Source organism: Carettochelys insculpta, chromosome 1, assembly GCF_033958435.1.
Source record: "Carettochelys insculpta isolate YL-2023 chromosome 1, ASM3395843v1, whole genome shotgun sequence".
In the NCBI taxonomy this organism is placed as follows: Eukaryota; Metazoa; Chordata; order Testudines; family Carettochelyidae; genus Carettochelys; species Carettochelys insculpta.
Window position 1 is genome coordinate 157,004,218 of NC_134137.1, and position 19,826 is coordinate 157,024,043.

A 19,826-nucleotide genomic window follows, 5' to 3' on the forward strand; every position below is an offset into this window, starting at 1 on the left:
ATTTAACCACATCCACCATTAATTTTAATAAAAAATGTAAGGTTAAGAGCAGTGCTGTGCCTCAAAATCTGTCCTGGTTTTCAGTTGTCTTCTCAATTATCTTTCTGATAAATGCTTTTTTGTTGTTAGAGGGCTTTAGCCATCCAGCCTCATACTCACTGCATTCTGACTGCAGAGAAGTTCTCTTTTTGAAATATAATTTTTGTGTAAAACAATTTGTTTTAATTCACATCCTACACATATATTACTGTACCAGTAACAAAGGCATTGGCACAGTATGCGTTTTTTTCAAAAGGGTTCTTTTCTTGTATAAGGAATTTGTACAATATGTATATTTTTTTCCCCCTTAAGCAGTCAGCTAACTAAAAATCTTGGGGTTGAAAAATATCTTCTAGAAGGTCCATCTAGGATAGAACCAAATGGCAAGGAAAAATTAGGCCTTACTTCTGGTTTAGGGTGTTTGGGTGGGCGTGCATGTAAATTTTACAAATATAAGTGAAGATTTACTCTGGATAGTCAGTCATGCTCACTAATCTTGTTTTAAGAACTTCATTTAAAATTGCTGCACACATTCTCCTTACAAACCTTAATGTTGTCGATGAGAATGTCACACCAGATTCTTTATTTATTTTTTTTTCTGGGGGAGAGGGGTGGAGAGTCGGGGTGGTAACGTCCGTCAAATTTGGCCACAAACTTAGGTTTATAAAAAGAAGCGTTGACAGAATTTGAAACCAATAGAATGTTTCCAGCATTTGTTTAATTCCTGTAGATTTAAAAAAAAAGTTCCCATTCAGTGATTCCAATGTACTGTAATATCAGAGTATAAGAATCAGAAATTGACAAGAAACAGCAGAGTAATTGACTAGGCTGACAGAGTGAAAAAAATAAATGACCAACATAAATAGAAGCAAATTGGATTTTCAGAATGAAGGTGGGTCTCTGACATACATACAGTGTAACGCTTGGATACTGAGGTGCTTCTTGATGTTGCATTAGCTAGTAGAGATCCAGCTCCAGTTGAGCCTTGCTGCGTTAGAGAGATGCTGTGTACAAAACCCTTCAGAACTGAGCCTGGAGAACATTTGACAGTGTGCAGATCTTTTCGTATGTCTAGTTTCAGTTACTGGATAGTCAGAATGAAGGCATTAGAGCAGTTCACAATTTTTTCCTTTATGCGGACCATTACGTCGTCATCGACAGCTTTTGTGGACCACCACGTAACCAAGCCAGGCCCAGCCTTCCCATGGGGACATTCCTCCTCTCCCACTCCTCTGTACAGCCCCTCCCGAACAAAGCCCCTTCTTGAGGCCCCCCCCTTACTTTGGCAAAGTCCTGTATCCACTGTTGGCCTGCTGGTCTGTGGAAAATGGATGTGATTATTTTTATTTTCCTATGGACCACCTGCAGTACTGTTGCAAACCACCTGTGATTTGTGGACAACAGGTTGGGAACCACTGTATTAGAGTCTACCATTTTTCATTGTGAAGTTTCTTGTGGCCTATGCCGGGGGGAATTCAGGAGTTACCTCCCAAATAGTGAGCTAGAAAAAGAAAGATTCCTTTTTTTAAAATCAGTATACCGTCATCTTTGATCCTTCAACAAGCATTGCAGTATCAAAGATGGCAAATTGGGTTATGTTAAAGTTTTCCAATGGGCCCTAAGATATGTGAAGTTCTCCCCCCCACCCCAATTTTCAAAAAAATGCCACTTTTACTCTCTCTTGGAGTCTGTCAGTTGGTTAGGGTTTTAGAAGAAGAATTGGTGTTAATTAAAGTAACTAAAATCAGAATGTATAATTGATAAGCTTCACATACAACAAGATTCATTCCATATTGTCTGCTTTAGTCTTCTTTCTTTGGGACGTTCTCTTTGTGCTGCATGACATCAGAGCAATTCCAGTGCTTCGAATAGTTGTGTGAGGGTTTGCTCATGACAGCCGGGGCATCAAGGAAGCTGGTTCTGCTCTTTGCTGGGGTAGCACAGACCATACTAACTACCTATATGGTGGTTGGTTACTATATCCAGTAGGTTCTCTGTGCCTGAAGTTTGTGGGATCAGTATTCCAGTCCAAGACTTCGTGAGGAGCCTCCAGTGATGGGGATATCCCTTCTCACTTGCTGTACTGCACTTATCTCTGTAAGATCTCTCCAACCTCTTTTCACAAACAGCGTGGCTCCCTGGTAAATGCGGATGACACCAACAGGACACTAGTAAAGCTCCATGTTGGCAGCTTCACTGTCATCATGGATATCTCAGAGCCACACTCACTGCTCTTTGCCTCGTTCATTTACTTGTTTTCCTCCTTCTTTTCCCTGTACCAGGAACCTGAAGCTGTTCAGCTGTTTCTTCAGGTGCAAAAGGGAAGCTAAAGCTATCTCAGCTTCTCCTTGATGTCTCTGACCCTTCCTCTCATTCCCCTTCGACTGGAAAAGCAAGAGTAGTTCTTCCCTTACCAAAGTGTTCGCTTGTGTTCCTTTATCCTCCCTTTCTCTGAGGGTGGAAATATTGCATGTGACTTCCTTCCTCAGAGATTGGCAGAAATAGTACTGTTTCCTATCCAATTCCATTACTTTTCACCGTGCAAAATCTCCTGAAAATTTTGCCTCACTTCCTTTCAGCAAACTTAGATCTGTTCTGTCCAATAAGGTATACCTCTTCTTCCCCTCTGTCCCATCTCAAAACAGAAGGAAAGAGTCCTGCATTCTTTGTACCTCAAGACGTCGAATTTTTATCTGGGATGGACTGAAACTTTGAGGTAACTAGTATCAGAGAGGTAGCCGTGTTAGCCTGTATCTTCAAAAACAGCAAGTCCTGTGGCACCTTATAGACTAACAGATATTTTGGAGCATAAGCTTTCATGGGCAAAGACCCGCTTCCTCAGACGCATGGGGTGGGGGGTATCAGAGGAGGATTTAAAGAGGGGGGTCTCAGTAAAGGGGAGGGCCAGAGCTGACAAGGTCTATGCAGTTAGGGTGGAAATGGCCCATTAATCGGTAGTTAATGTGGAGTAGTGAACATCAAGAGAGGAGAAAGCATGTCAGTTCATGGGGTGGGGGGGAATGTGGCCCATTGTTGGATGCTAATGTGGAGGTGTGAACCATCGAGAGCAGAAAAACTGCTTTTGTAATGTGCCAACCACTCCCAGTCTGTCTTCAGTCCTTCATTGATGGAGTCAAATTTGCAAATGAATTGCAGCTCAGAAATTTCTTTCCATTTTATTTTTGAAATTTTTTTGTTGCAGCACTGCTACTTTTAATCTGTTACTGAGTGTCCAGGGAAATTGAAGTGTTCTCCTACAGGTTTTTGTATGTTACCATTCCTGATGTCTGATTTCTGTCCATTTATTCTTTTACGTAGAGACTGTCCGGTTTGGACAATGTAAATTGCAGTGGGGCATTGCTGGCACATGATGGCATATATTATATTAGTGGAAGTGCAGGTAAAGGAGCCCCTGATGTTACAGTTGGTGTTAGGTTCTGTGATGATGTCACTGGTATAGACATGAGACCAGAGATGGCAGTGAGGTTTGTTGCAGGGATTGGTTCCAGGTTTAGAGTTACTGTGTTGTGGTCTATAGTTGCTGGTGAGGATTTGTTTAAGGTTGGCAGGCTGTCTGTAGGCGAGGACTGGCCTGCCCTTCAAGGTCTGTGAGAGTGAAGGATCATTGTCCAAGATGGGTTGCAGATGGCTGATGTTGTGGTGGAGAGGCTTTAGCTGGGGGCAGTATGTGCCGGTCAGTGATGTTCTCTTGTTTTCCTTGCAAGGCCTATCTGTAGCAGGTGGCTTCTGGGTACACGTCTGATGCTGTCAGCCTGTTTTCTTCACTTCCTTAGGTGGGTATTGTAGTTTCAGAAAAGCTTGGTAAAGGTCTTGTAGGTGTTTGTCTCTGTCTGAAGGATTGGAGCAAATACAGTTGCATCTTAGTGCCTGGCTGTACAAAATGGATAGTGTAGCGTGCCCTGGATGGAAGCTGGGGTGTGTGTAGATAAGTATAGCAGTCCGTGAATTTTCAGTGTAGGGTGGTATTTATGTGACCATAACTTACTTGCACAGTAGTGTCCAGGAAGTGGATCTGTTGTGTGGACTGGTCCAGACTAAGGTTGATGGTGGGGTGGAAACTGTTGAAATCACGGTGGAACTCTTCAAGATCCTCTTTCCCATGGGTCCAGATGATGAAGATGTAATTAATGTAGCGCAGGTAGAGGAGGGACAATAGGGGATGAGAACTGAGGAAGCATTGTTCTAGGTCAGCATAAAAATGTTGGCATACTTTGGGCCCGTGCGGGTACCCATAGCAGTGCCACTGATTTGAAGGTATAAATTGTCCTCATATCTGAAATAATTGTGGGTGACGACAAAGTCACAAAGCTCTGTCACTGTTTGTGCCTCGGTTTCATCAGGGATAATGTTCCTAACAGCTTGAAGTCCATATTCATGTGGGATATTGGTTTAAAGGGCCTCTATATCTGTAGTGGCCAGGATGGTGTTTTCAGGAAGGTCACCAATGAATTGTAGTTTCCTAAGGAAGTTGGTGGTATCTCGAAGAAAGTTGGGAGCACTGGGAGCAGAGTCTGAGTAGAGAGTCCACGTATCCAGACAGTCCTGTGGTGAGGGTGCCAATGCCTGAGATGATGGGGCATCTGGGATTCCCAGGTTTATGGATCTTGGGTAGAAGGTAGAATAAACCTGGTTGGGGTTCTAGGGGTGTGTTTGTGTAGAGTTTTTCCTGTGTTTTTATAGGGACGGTCTTGAGCAGATGCTGTAGTTTCTTTGTGTACTCCTCACCCAAGGATTGAACAGAGATTAGGAGTGGTTGGCCCATCTGCTCTTGATGTTCACACGTCCATATTAGCCTCTGACAATGGGCCACATCCCCCCAATGAACTGACTTGTTTTCTCCTCTCTTGATGGTCACTATTCCACATCAACTGCCAATAATAGGCCATTTCCACCCTGACTGAATAGATCTTGTCAGCTCTTGCCCTCCCCTTTACTGAGACCCCCTTTTTAAATCCTCCACTGACCCCTGCCACTCATGTATCTGATGAAGCAGGTCTTTGCCCACGAAAGCTTATGCTCTAAAATATCTGTTAGTCTATAAGGTGTCACAGGACTTCTTGTTGTTTTTGAGGTAACTGCCTCTTTTTATGTGTTGGATCAGCACAAAAAGGCAAAGTAGTTGGCAGACTTAATTTTTTTTCCATAGGTTTGGTCATCTATCTAAAGGGAAATGGAAAGGGGGCAATCCCTTGATCTCTGTCACTTTGAAGGTCCTTCTGACCAAGGGTCGTCATTCTGCACCCACAATATGCAAAATAGAAGTTCAACTTAATTTCCATTTGTATTTTAGATCTTGCTGTCTTTTTTGTGATTTACTGCTTTCTTTCTAAGCTGTTTGTTTAGGGAGTTCTAACAGCTGTATAGGTTCTAGCCGTGTATTAGCATAGATAATACAATAATCACTACAACAGTTATGCTTTTGTTAGTAACAGTAATTGGATCTCTCTATTTACCAGGGTGGTGTTCTATTAGAGTGAACATCTTTATACTGCACATGCTTTTATATATCTTGTGATTTTTTTAAATGAGTGAAATCTCTGATTACCCTTGTAATGCACCGTCTGTGTCTATTTCATATGCATTATTTTAAAAAATGGTGAGCTAATTTTAACAATGAATTTACTTTGAGTATTGAATAAGGCCATGTTTACACTATTGCTTTAGTCAACATTAGTAATGGTGGCATAATATGCTACAGTTAGTACATGTTGAACTTCTGTAATCTGAAACTCTTTTATCTGGCAACATCTATAATCCGACTTTTTTAGTTAGCCGGACCTGAGCACTTAATGGGTGTGACCAATTTTCCCATGATCTCATAAAATATATTGACATCCACCAGTCCTGGCTCTGTGTTCCATGCTGTAATTTACCCCTAAAATCAGTGAAAATCTTCGCAATGCTGATGGACAGTATTAACCTGCTGTCATCCAGCAAATTGTCTCTTCTGGCGCCAATCAGGACCTGAGGGTACTGGACGAGAGGTGGTGCAGACACAGGACAACATAATCTTCTGGTATTTGCAGAGCTGTGAGAAGAGCCGAATCAGTGGGGAACATGGCGGTTTCTGGGAGGACAGTGTACTGTGGGACATAGCGAGAACTGATACAGGGTTGAGGGTGGTGTTTGTGCAGTAGCTGCAGATGGTGGAGTGCTACCTCAGGGTCCCAGAAATGAGTGCTGACTGTTGGGATCACTTCTTAATGCAGGTGCGGGATCATGAGCAATGGTGCAAAACTTTCAAAAATGTAGGGTCAAGTTCCTGGATTGTTGCACTGAGCTTGACCTCCAGTACATTGGCAGTGAGAAATGAGTGACGATTGCACTGTGGAAATGTGAAAAGCTACATCACCAAAGAAATTGGTTACTGTGTTTTTCCAGATCAAACTCTGTTGTTCTGGGGCAGAGTGTTATCTGGATTGTTTTTTCAGCATCTCATGTACGGACTTCCTTTCCTTTGTGTAAGAAAAGTTGTCTGCAAAGACTGATTATAAATTAATTATAAATTAATTATTCTTTTAATTGGCCAGACCCTGGTGCCTCTATAAAAATTGCCTTTTAGAAAAGTTGTTTTATCCTGAAAAGTGGAAAAACATCATTCCTTGATTGAAAGTACTTGTACCATGAGAGAGTGAGCAAGTTATTCTTGATATCTAAGTTAGAAAAGTTTCTTTGCCAAATAGCTGGTCAATTGGAAGAGTCATAGAATACAATCATTAAAGCTCTCTAGTTTGTGGTTTGAGTTAAGATTTGGATTATTTGCAAAGCAAAAGAGTATTTTATCTGTAATTCTATCTTAAGTCCATAGAATAGCCTTCTTGGCTGTTAAAGAGTTGGAAATACAAATACAGAATTTGTTGCCCTTCTGTACCCAAATGTTTTCTGGAGGCGTGACTTCTCAGGAGTCTGGAAAATTTATTGCTAACATTTCACATTTGCCCTATTTTACTTTTAAATACAGACATGTTTCTGAATTCATGGATTTCTTTAGATACCAACTAATCCCCTAATAATAGATAAGATTAAAAGAAGTATTACATCATCTACTTATAAAACATCTGATGTGTCCTTGAAGTTTTGTTTCTCTGATAGAGGCGTTGTTCTGTATCCTCTATACAAATGACTTGATGGCCAGTGCAAAAAATGAAGGAGATGATGGACATCCCTGCCTAGTCCCTCTTGCCATGTATACACTACCAAGTTCTTTTGAAATATTTTTCGAAAGAAGGGGGCTCTTTCGAAGTATCCCGCAGAGCATCTACACACAAAAGTGTTCTTTTGAAAATAAATTGAAAGAACGTGGTGCTCCTTTTGAAAGTACTCTTCCATGCCCGTTTCAGGAAGAGTGCCTTCTTTCGAAAGCTTGTTTGAAAAGAAATGTGTAAATGCTCCTCAGCGCACTTCTTTCAAAAGAGCAGTCCTAATGGCACCTGATTTTTTGATCCCTGGCCTGTTATTTCAAAAGAGTGGGGTCTGTGTGGATGCTCTGTTTCAAAAGAGCTGAACACTCTTTTGATCCACTTTTGTGTGTGGACGCACTCTTTTGAAAGAAGTTTTTTCAGAAGAGATCTTCCAGAACGACTGCTTTTGAAAGATGGCTGCAGCGTAGATGTAGCTTTTGTGTACTTCAAACAGAGATGATGTAATCCCATTAATTTACACAGCTATTTTGAGGCTGGTGTACAAAAGCAGTTATCCATTTAAGAAATTGTCAGGGGAGGGAGCTCCTTGATGTCCATATGGGTCAGAACTTACAAAGTTGTCTACACAGCAGCCTTATATCAAACTAAGCTATTCTGGAAAAGCTATTCCAAAATAGCTTATTACAAAATGCATTTTGAAATAGCACATTCATACAGAGAGCCTATTTCAGAAGAGAGCCATTGGGTTCACTCTGGCTTATTTCAAAATAGATGCCGTTAAGGTGGGGAACAGAGCCCATTTTGAAATAGGCACCATTCTTGATAAAATGAGTTTTACCAATTTCTAAATAAGCCAACCACTATTTCAAAAGTGTTTCTAAATAGCAGTTGTGTTGTGCAGACACTAGAATAGTTATTTCAAAATAACTTTGCTCTGTACACCAACCTGGTTTGAGTGATAGTAGAAGAAATGATTATTTTTTGATATGGCAGTGTGGATGGCTCCCAATTCTTGTCAAGTTTTGCCTGACATTCACTTGTCTTTGATGAGCTGATGCAGCTTTTGGCTTATGTGTCGTAAGGATAGTTTTTATTATCTCACGTACTAAATGCTTTCAGCGCTTCATTTTAATTGTGGAAAAACATTGATTTTTTTAATTTCAATAGTTTAAAAAAATCAAATTGTGATCCTTGTTCATGAGTAGGAAAAGGTGATGGCTGAACAGATGAGTTGTGTGTCAAGGCATTCTTCTGGTCTGGGTGCACTGAAATAGGGGTTAATCCAGTTGCCATGAGTAGTGCAGTATTAATCACAGAGAGGAAACTAACAAGTAATGCATTTTCTATTCTATCCCATTTCTTTTTCTCCATCTTCCCCACCTCACTACACCCCTCCCTTTCATCAGTGCAGTTTTGAAAAACTCTTAATGATTGATATGATAGCAGTGCTGTCATTCTTTTTAACAAAAGTCATTTTTGTTCTAGGTATTTTAATAGAGTCCCATTAAAGATGTATTGCTGACTGAAATATTGGTATGAAGGGCTCTCACTGAGCAGAGCCCAGGAATTAAGAAGTCAGGAAATCGGCTGCTGTATTGCAAAAGAGCCTTGTGTGACACAGAATCTCCTGATTGGGGGGATCATTACTGCTATTATGACTCGACTTGCGTAGGAATTTTAAATTTCATCTGAATGTCAGTAATAACCCTCTTAGCAAATTATCCTGAATAAAATCACGAAGGCATTTTCTATAATAGGTGTTGAATTACTGGATAGATTTGCTAATTAAATACTCTTTGTTCTGCAGCAGTTGACATTACAGGGTAAGATCTTGAACAATTATTCTCAACAGCTGTACTTTGTTAAGGGAAAAATTAACCACAAAGTTTATTATTTTTTTCACACTTGAAGTTGGCAGGTTTTTTTTTACATGTGCTTGAAAAAAATTCCATCATCCAATTGGTAATGAGAAGATAAATATGCAGGTGTTGCTGTGAAATCAGATAACCACAGACTGCCTTATTAATGAATTTAGTAAGCCTTTATACCCTTCTGCTTTCTAGCTGTTGGCACTTGTAAGTGATCCTCTGTCATAATGGGTAATATTAACATACATGCCTGTCACCCGAGGAACCTAACTTGTCTGTGACCCTCATGTAATTACCTGTAACCACTACTGTCCTCGGGGACAGTTGGGGAATGTTTTTTGCATGGTCAAAGTTCCTTTTTTTAATGGTGGATAATCCTATCAGAAAGTATGCTGTTTTTTTTTTTTCCAGAGGTTATTGGGTTACATGAGATCCAGGAATAGAAGTCTTCCTAGACTTAACATTTTTCATTATTGTGTATGTGTTTAAACAAGGATTTCCATTCATTCTTCAGATCATGTTAATGTTAGCTATTCTTAGCAGGAATTGGCTTACTTTGGATATCTTTATCTATCTGCTGTTTATTTAAGAAAAAAATGAAACAGGAAAATTAGACTACAGTAATGGTGTTTGTATGTGAAAGACATCTTGACCCTTACATGGCAATATACTTCATTTTACTTACACCCATGTGTGGTGAGTAGGTAGGTAAGCTGTTGGTGCAGTGTGATATGAGTCACATAGAAGTCAATAAGGGAAGTATTAGATCCCTGGTATGTTATGGAACTTCTGACTGTGTTTGAGTGGTGTAGCTGACAGCATTGCTTCTAAGATTAATAGAATGTGTAATGCTGTGTTTACACTAGACATTTTATCATACTCACATTTTTACTATTTGCAACTCCACTTTTGGTAGCAAAGGTCAGAACTGTAATGAACTTTGTACAAGGAAATGTACATTAAGTGCAGCTTAGTAAATTTGGGATTAATTTCCAGCTGTGCCACAGATTTCCTTTTGGGTCAGCTCGTGTCTTTTGTGCCTTAGTCCTCTTTGTGTTGTGGGGGCCGAGGAGAAGGGTATAGTAATACTTACATTGTTTGTCATTTCTGTTTAGAGCAGGGGAGGGGAACCTCTGGCCACATCAGCTGCATGTGATTTGCCAGAGTTAGCCGCTGGCAGGCTGCCAAGTGGTTTGTTTACCAGAAGGTTCACTGCTTGGATTGGCTGTGGTGTGGGGGTCCGCGCTTGTGGATGCTGAAGTAGAGAAAGCACCTGGTGACCTGCTAAAGGCTAACCCAGGTGGCCCACACGACGACAATTCTCCATCCCTGATTTAGGGAATCAGAAGCTTGGAGTGCAGCGCTGCAGGTGGAAACCCTACTGCAATACATTGGGGAAGTAGGGACAATGGCATTCTACCTACATATACATTATGACCCCTGTTACCCTGCACTGCATTTTATCTGACACTGCCCACTTCCCCAGCCCAGCAGGCAGGTTGCTGCTGGGCTTGGGGTGGGGTAGTGTGGGTTAAAATGGAATATTGGATAGCCAGGGATTGGATAATTGCTCCCCCTAGCCCCATGGCAGCCAGTAGCCCGCCCTCGGCAGCTCATCCTGGGGAATTGGCCCTGTGGAAGCCATCCTCTGCAGCTGGCCGCCCCCACCCTCCCATTAGCCAACCATCCATTGGTCCTGTTTGTCGGATAGGTGGGGGTTTATTTAGTAGAATTATGTATGTGCTTTCTTCCACCCTTTTTAAAGGCGATATTTCTTAAGTATATTAGGAACAAAGGGAATCCTAACAATAGCATTTGATCCATGATAATTGGAACTGATAGAAATATCAATAATGCAGAAAAGACAGAAGTGTTCAATAAATATGTTCTGTAGGTAGGAGATGTCAGAATAGCCACTTATTCTGAACTTTGATGTCATTTGCTCTGCACCCTGAGCCAATTCTGAGTCCGGGGGCTGCTGGGGTTCCCTCAGCCTCAGATGGGCCCCTGGGGTTTCCTGGCTGGGTCCACATCACAGCCAGCTCCCAGCTGTGGGTATCCCCTTGGCTGGGACTGTGGAGGTACCGGTACTCTGTACCAGCACATGGCATCACAAAAAGAGTCCTGGTGCTCTACAGTTATTTCTGTAATTAATGGGAATTGGGTGTGCTCAGCACATCTGATAGTAAAGCAGAATAGAATTTCCCTAGTGAAGGAACTGAAGCAAGGTGTTGAAAATGCTACAGTGGCACAGCTGTGCTGCTATAGGGCTTTCGTGTAGGCGCTGCTTGTGCCTATCGGTGTAAGTGATCTTTCTCCCCAAGAGGCAGGTGGTAGCTAAGTTAATGGAAGAATTCTGTTCATCTAGTGCTGTCTACTTGGGGGATTAGGCTGGTTTAACTATTGTACTCAGCAGTGTGGAGATAGTGGCTGCTGAGAGTAGTCCAGCAGCAGCGTGGACATTCTGGGCAGCACTGCCACCTGTAGGTAAGCCTGGCAAGACTGATTTATCTTCAACCCTCAGAATTGTCTAAATCTGTGGTGTCCAACCAGTTCTGAAGCAGTACGCACTGCTACTACTATAGCAGCCTAGCCACATTTTTCTGAAAATATATTTATTGTTCAAGTCGACTAGCCACACTCAACCAGCCAAATAGCCACATGTGGCTAGTCTGTTGGACACCATGGGTCTAAATTATACTGGAGGCTGCCCCGGGTCTTGGAGCAATCCAGGATCTCAGGTGTGTTCAGGATGCCGTGGTTTCCAGCCCTCCCTCTTGTAGGGTCTGTGGTGTGCCTCTTGTTTAAGCCTTGTCGTAATTGCTTCAGTTAAAGTTCTGATGGCCAAGTGATGGTCTTTCTGTGGTCTGGTTTCTGTCGATGGTCCTCACCGTTCCTTCTCATGTGGTGAAAAATTATATGAAGAAAAAAATCTGTCATAGATACATCCAAAGATAAAATCCGTGATTTTAATCAATATGTTGGAATACAAAGTGGAGATGGGCTTGTGTTCAGGTTGATTATTCCTGTGTGTTACCCCAGAAGAGGTTGTGTTTCTTCATTTTTGTGGTATTTGAAGGCTTATGGTCTGAATAGAAATGTAGAAAATGTATTGTGTTTTTAACAGACTTATCTAGAAAATAGTGTTTGTTAGATGAAAATGGTATTGATACTGTGTCAGAGTTAAGGTTGCATGTTGAACCTTACTTTATGCATTTTCAAATTTGCAAAAATATTTTACTACTTTAACTTTGCTGTAGAATTTATGTCTATCAAATGTCTTCTCTCATCTAACTGACTTATAAATATCACTTTTTATTTTACTGGTACTCTCAGTACTTTTGTTCAAGATGTGTGTGTGTATGTGGTTTCCAGAGGTACCTGGGAATTTTATTAGCTTTTTTTTTATAAAGTTTTTAGGAAGACTAATGTTACTGCTCTTTTGTGTAACTCTTCTAAGTATATGAATAAATCATTCTCTATATTAACCATCATATCTTTCTCTCAAGAGAATTACATGGCACTTCTGTATAAAATTAAAATATAACTGGGACATTAAATCATGCTGAATAATTATAGTTCTGTTGCTGTCAAATTGGTCGAAAGCATCAATGGCATACTACAGAAGTACTTTCTGGGTCCCATGCTTGAGGAGATTTTCATTAATGACTTGGCTGACAAAGTGGAGAGTGTGGCAATCAAGTTTGCTGGTGTTATAAAGCTCAGAGAAATTGCAAATGCTTGGGGAGAGCTAAAATATAGCTTTCTTGGTAAATTGGAGGAATAGATTAAAATCAGTTGAGATTCAGAGAAGACACTTGTTAAATAGTTCATATGGAAATGAAAAAATACCCAAAAAATAAGAGATTTATATGAGCAGTTGTTCCTTAGATTTCAAAATTTAATAAAAGGAAAATGTTTTAATGAGTCAATTTTACAACAGTCCTTCTGCGACATTTCACCTTATTTTCCTCCAACATTGCAAATATTATCTTCAGTTTATATTAAAATAAGCACAGAAATTATTTTGCTCCACTCAGCACCCACTGGAGAAGTGAGGCTTTCACTACCCATGGGGGTTCTTCTCTTCAAGGATGCATGAACCCCCAGGTGCCTCTAAAGTGGAGGGAGAGCCCGTGGGAGGACACATCTGGAAGAGCTTCACTTACTGCACACGATGCAGTAACTGCTCCAATCATCTGAAGAAGCGGGGCTTTCTGATAAAAGCTTATGAAGTAATAAATTTTAGTCTCTAGGGTGTGACAGGGCTGCTTGTTGTTTGTGAAGTTACAGACTAACACAGCTGCCCTTCTGAGACTATGCACCCAATGCAGTAGCCTTTGGCTGAAGCATACACACTGCAGCATCTTTGAGGAATTTAGCTGATTAGTGGGAGGAGTGGGATGCTTCACTCAGTGCTCATGGCTCAGGACATGAGGAGAGGATCTGTGCAGGTGAGGACTATCCGACTCTGGATGTGTCAGCGCACAGGCACCTGTGTATGGAATTCACATGCAGACCATACATCTCAAAGAACATCCAGTTACATGTCACAGCTCCGTTTATCACTCAGTGAACTTATGATTTTTGTTGTTACTTTGAGAGTTGGGGTGGCTATATTTATTACCAGAAGAGAGAAATAGTTTGCTGTCCTTTTTTTTTTTTTTTTTTTTCTTGCAAGGTAACAAGAATTTGTGATTAATTGTGTGATGGATGTAGTCTCATTTGTAATTTATATTCTGCAATAATCTTTTTTTTATATCTTTCAGATTTTGATGCATACTAAGGAGATGGTGCAGAAGGTAATGCTGAACATTTTCAATATACAGCAACCCTTAAATAGTACACCTGGTGAAATTTTTTATTGTAAGAACATGGTAACCCAAACAAACTTAAAACCACTTCTTGGGATACCTAGTTTACAAATGTAATCCTTCCTAATGGATTGTAGCTATTTTTTTTTTCTTAACACCAGTGTGATATAGCCCCTGCTGGAAGCCTAAGTTAGAGCGTTTCAAGCAAATTAACAACAGTGCTAATTAGAATTTACTCATAGGCCTGTTAAAGTGTGTGTTCTACTGCTTTACTATAATTTTTGGCTCTCTTTTTATTCTGTTATATGTTAATTATATGCTATTTGGAATTCAATATGGTTTTGACCTCTCCTACTACTAAACACATCTGGTCTTTGTTTGTGAAGGTGATAGGATTCCAGTGAATTTAGTACTGATCCTAAATATCTGGATGGGAAGAATGCAACAGTTGTCTTTTCATCTCTACCTTGCTAGAAAATTATGACCATCTTCTGTTCTTTTTAGTTTTTTTTACCTGGATGTAATTCAGTGTGGTGTAATGGTGGGATTTTTTGCTTGCTAAACAGGCCAGCTAATAAGGTTTTTTGTGTTCATCTTTGGAGATTCATTTCGGTCTGGAGATGCAAAACAAATGAACACTACAGTTAGCTCTTTATCCAAAATGAAAAATACAACCTCTGTTGAGGCTATTAGCAGTAGAAGGTCTAAACAAAATATGAAGCCTGAATCAAAGCCTAACTCCTGTCAGTGCACACTGAGGATGTGTCTATACAGCACAGTTATTTTGGAGTAATGGCTGCTATTTTGAAATAACTTTGGGTACAATGCAACCGCTATTTCAAAATAATGGATGGCTTATTTTGAATTTGGTAAACCTCATTCTACGAGGCGTAACACCTATTCCAAAATATCTATTTTGGAATAGGGACTATTTCAAACTAAGCTATAGTGCTTCCAAGGGCTGTAATCCAAAATAGGCTCTCTTGTGTCAGGATGCTCTATTTCAAATAGCTGAGCACTATTTTGATACCCATTTTACATGTGGGCATGCTGTTTCAAAATAAACTATTCTGGAAAACCTCTTCCAGAATAGTTTATTTTGAAATATCACTGCTGTGTAAACATAGCCTGAAATATTTGATTTTTAGCCAAAATTTGTTTGGTTTTTTGTTTTTAAAGAAAGAAGTGGAGGAGAGAGAATAGTGCCAGATGCTAAATCTGGAAGAGGTGAAGAATGAGCAGAGTCCACTATGGTCTACTTTGTAGTGTTCTTAATTACTGTATCTAGCAGGCATATACAACTGATGAATTCCCCTGAAATTTGTCAGACAAGAATAATTTCTTTTGTATTATGTGAGTGCTTTGGAACACTCTTATGAGTTGCAAATGAATCTCCAGACTACCACGTTACCCTTCAAAGATGATGTCTGTAATAGTCTGACTTTGACTGACAATCTCATGGTCTTTTCTCTCTCGCCCCTCAGCCAACCAAGTTGACCATTAATAGCTGTAGGGGTATAACTCTTAAGACAAGAACTGGTGATTTACTTACTTGGACTTATTTACAGTATTTTATACTCAATTGTGTTGAAAAATATACCAGCTGGCATAATGTACAACTGAAAAGTCTGCCTGATTTTTCATCTTTTAATGTTTACTTAGTTGTCTCATGTCATTTTTCCCCCTTGAAAACAATGTGTATGCACGTATATTTTCCTAAATACATTTTAGTGAAACTTAAACTTCATAAATAAATCCTGTTTTGCATTATTTATGCATTTTACTTTAAATCCACAGTAAACCCTGGATTTAATGGAATACTAGGGGGGACGGTTGTCTGTTTCAACGCAAAAGTCTGTTAAATTGGAGGGTGTACTGCCCACCCACCCCTGCCAGGCTCCCCCGTGACCTAGTCCCCCCTCCCCCCAAAAATATTCCCACTACTCACTGCTGGAGGAGCCAGTGGGCCTGCCAAATCAGCTGGCACCCCACTGTGGTTGGAGGCCCTGCTGTGGCTGAGGGCCCCTCCCCTTGCAGCATCAAGGGCCCTTCTATGGCTGGGGGTTTCGCAGCACGTGCCAGCAAGGGTCACACTGGGGCCTAGAAGATCCATCACCACCACTGGAGCTGCCATGCGCTCCTCCCACCAGGGGTGGGGTGCATGTGTGAGTGCCATCTTCCTGTGTACGTGTCCCACCCCAGCACGAAGAGCACATGGCAGCTCTGGTGGAAGGAGCCACGGCATCTGGAAGTGTTAAGTCCCTGACATACTTTTGGGGAAGGGGAGGGGGTGATTTAGGATTTTAAGGGCCCCAGTTAAGCGGACTTTGGGAACAATGGGATCTGTTGTTCCCAAAGTCTGCTAAATCAGGGTCTGTAAAATCAAGGGTTTACTGTTCTAACGTGTTATGTAAATATTTTGCTCAAAATTTGAAAATGTGACAGAATGAAATATAGAATTAGAGTGATGTTATCTAGTCCAGTCCTCTATACTCGTGTCAAGACTAAGTATTATTCCAGACCATCCCTTACAGGTGTTTTTAAAAAAAAAAAAACGCTGTTCTTTTAAAAAAAACAAAACAAAACCAAAAAAACAAAACCAAACCACTGTTGGAGATTCCACACCTTGCTTAGTAATGTATTTCAGTTTTTAACCACCCTGATAGGAAGTTTATTTCTAATGTCCAACTTAACCTGCTTTTGCTGCAATTTATAGCTTCTTGTTCTGTCCTCAAAGGTTAAAGAGAAGAATTTTTCCTCCTTTTCCTTATTAACAACCTTTTATGTACTTGAAAACTGTTGTCTTTTCCTGTCTTAGTCTTCTCCATACTAAACAAACAGTTTCTTCAGTCTTTCCTCATTGGGTAGGCTTTCTACACTTTGCTTTTTGTAGTTCTTTCATGAACTTTCTCCAGTTTGTCCCCATCTTCCCTGAATGTGGCAAAATATTCCAGCTGAGCCTTTTAGCAGGGTGTAGAGTAGAAGAATTATTTCTCATGTCTTGCTTGCAGTGCTTCTGCTAATACATCCCAGAGTAATGCTTGCTTCCCCCCGCACCCCAACAATACTGCACTGTTGACTCATGTTCACCTTATGATCCAGTATAATTCCTCAGATCCCTTCTGCAGTTCTCCTTCCTAGGTAGTTATTTCCCATTTTGTATGTGTGCAACTGATTTGGTCCTTCCCTAGGTGAAATATTTTGCATTTGTCCTTACTGAATTTCATCTCATTTACCTCCGACCATTTCTCATATTTGTCCAGATTATTTTTAATTTTAATTCTGTCCTCAAAGCACTTGGAACTTGTCCCAGCTTGGTGGTGTTGACACACGTTATAAGTCTACTACCTGTGCCATTGTCTTAATAACTCAGGAAGATATTGACCAGACCCACAACTAATCACGGGGGACCCATCTTGTTCTTCCAGCCTGACTGTGGACCACTGATCACCACTCTCTGGGAACAGTTTTCCAACTAGTTATGCAACATCCAAGTTGTATTTCTCTAGTTTATTAATGAGAAGATCATGCAGGATGGTATCAAAAGCCTTACAGTGAGGATATACTACATCTACCACTTCTCCCTTATTGGCAAGGCTTATCACTCTATCAAAGAAAGCTATTGGGCTGATTTGACACAATTTGTTTGTGACAAATTTATGCTTACTGTTATCATATTATTATCTTTTAGGTGATTGCAAATTGAATGTTTAAATATTTGCTCCATTACCTTTCTGGTTAGTGAATTTTAGTTGTCTGGTCTGTAATTTCCTGGGTTATCCTTGTTTCCCTTTTTATAGATTGCACTATATTTGCCATTTTCCAGTCCTCTGGAGTGTCCACCATCTTCCAGTGACATTTTGATTGTAACTGCTAATGTCTTGACTATCTCTTAAGTAAGCTAGTATTCTGGGATTTAATTTATCAGGCCCTGGTGACTTGAAGACCCCATTTACTGTGTCTAAGTAATATTTGACGACTTCTTTTCCTATTTTAGCCTCCCTATCTTATTTTGACTAGTATTCACTATTCTAGACAGCCTGTCATTAATCTTTTTAATGAAAATTGAAACAAAGTCATCGAGCACTTCTGCCATACTCACATTTTCTGTTGTTTTTTTTGCCCTTCATTGAGTAATGGGCCTATTCTTTCCTTCATCTTCCTCTTGCTAATATATTTATAGAGTATTTTCTTTGTACCCTTTATATATCTAGCTAGTTTAATCTCATTTTGTGCCTTGGTCTTTTTAAATTTGTTCCTACATACTTGTCACATTTGTTTATATTTGTCCTTTGTAATTTCACCAAGTTTCAGTTTTTATAGGACTTTGTTCAGTTTCCAATCATTAATGATATCCTGCATACCCTTTGATGTGGAATGATATGTTATAGTTCAGTCTTTGAAAAATGGCAAACCCTCTTCAACTGTTATGTCCTCTTTGACTTGCTTTTCATGGGCTCTTACTTGCCAGCTTTCTAAGTTTGTGAAAAACTGCCTTCTTTCAATCCATTATCTTTATTGTAGTGTCTTCCCTCCTACCATTGTTGATGATAATGAATTTTGCCATTTTACAAAAAAACAAGCAGTCCTGTGGCACCTTTGAGACTGACAAATGTATTATTAGGTCATGAGCTTTTGAGGGTATGACCCACTTCTAATAATATTAATAATAATTTATTTTAGTCTGAAAGGTGCCACAGGACTGCTTGCTATTTGTGAAGCTACAGACTGCCATTTCATAATCACTTTCACCAAAGTTACCTTCTGCTTTTAAATTCAGAGTCCGATCCTCTCTGTCTTTCAAAATTAAATCTCCCTTGTAGCTTTCGCCAAGTTCTGAAATAAAAAGTGGTCTCTAGTACATTCCAAGAACACTGATAGTCTGTGCCCTGCTGTTTTCCCAACAGATATCTGAATAGCTCAAGTTCCCCTTCCTACCAAGTCCTGTGCTTTGGATAATCTTGTTAATTGTTTAAAATGGGTCTGTCTCCTCTTCCCAGATTGAATGGGATGTAGTAGAACCTTACAATGATGACATTCTTGTTGTTTTTACCACTTGTACACTTGCTCAGAGACTAGATTATGCAAGCTAAAGGAGGTTACTTTCTTAGTTCTTTTGTTTAAAGCTGCTTGTTTTATTTAGATGAACCTTGATGTGATTTATGGAGATACAGATTCCATTATGATAAATACAAATAGCACCAACCTGGAGGAGGTTTTCAAGCTGGGAAACAAGGTAAGGAAATGCTGAAGGGCAAAAAAATACTTCACATAGCTTTCACACATGGGAGTTACAAGAATGTGCGTGAAAGACGTCATACAAAAATTTAATGAGAAAAGGTTTGGGTGTCCTAAGTGTGTCACTGGTGGGATTGTATACCTTACATTTTATTTTAAAGAGACTTTATATTACAATAAAAATTCTTATCCAAACAATGAATTTATGTAAGGAATTAGAGGGTGATGAATAGCTTTGCCATTCTTAAATTATCATGACTCTATTTGAATATTTGCTAAATAAAGAGTGAACATGAAGGCACAGAAAAATCTTACCTTAGAAATGGTAATGCCCACACAGTTGCATTTTTCATGATGTGTATGGTGACAGCAAGCAATAATTTGTTGTCAGTTTATTGTGTATGGATACTGCTAGGTTGTAGGTACTACCACAATTAAAGAAAATGTTAATTGACATGATATACAGAAGTTTCGTAAAGGGCTTTGTGTTTTCATCAGCAAATATAATGTGAATGCGAAGCGACAGACAGTTAATCTGTCGCCCATTTTTGGTTTTCGATCTTCCTTTCATAAGTTACTTAAATGTATTTTGATGTCATAACTGGACATCAGTAGGATTGTAAACACTGCAGGACAGTAACTTTTACAGCTTGGAACATTTTTTATGTAATTCCATGTTTGTTGCCGTTTCTGGTATATTTAGA

The 19,826-nt window shown here is 39.9% G+C and overlaps 1 protein-coding gene across 2 annotated transcripts in view; it reads left to right on the plus strand.

Moving 5' to 3' along the window:
- POLA1 (DNA polymerase alpha 1, catalytic subunit) overlaps positions 1 to 19,826 on the plus strand; it is a 373,413-nt gene that overhangs the window by 98,995 nt on the left and 254,592 nt on the right. For both annotated transcript variants that reach the window (XM_074983379.1, XM_074983380.1), the window contains 2 exons: positions 13,840 to 13,872; positions 19,028 to 19,120. In XM_074983379.1, the coding sequence (XP_074839480.1) occupies positions 13,840 to 13,872; positions 19,028 to 19,120 (126 nt within the window). The remainder of the gene's footprint in view (positions 1 to 13,839; positions 13,873 to 19,027; positions 19,121 to 19,826) is intronic.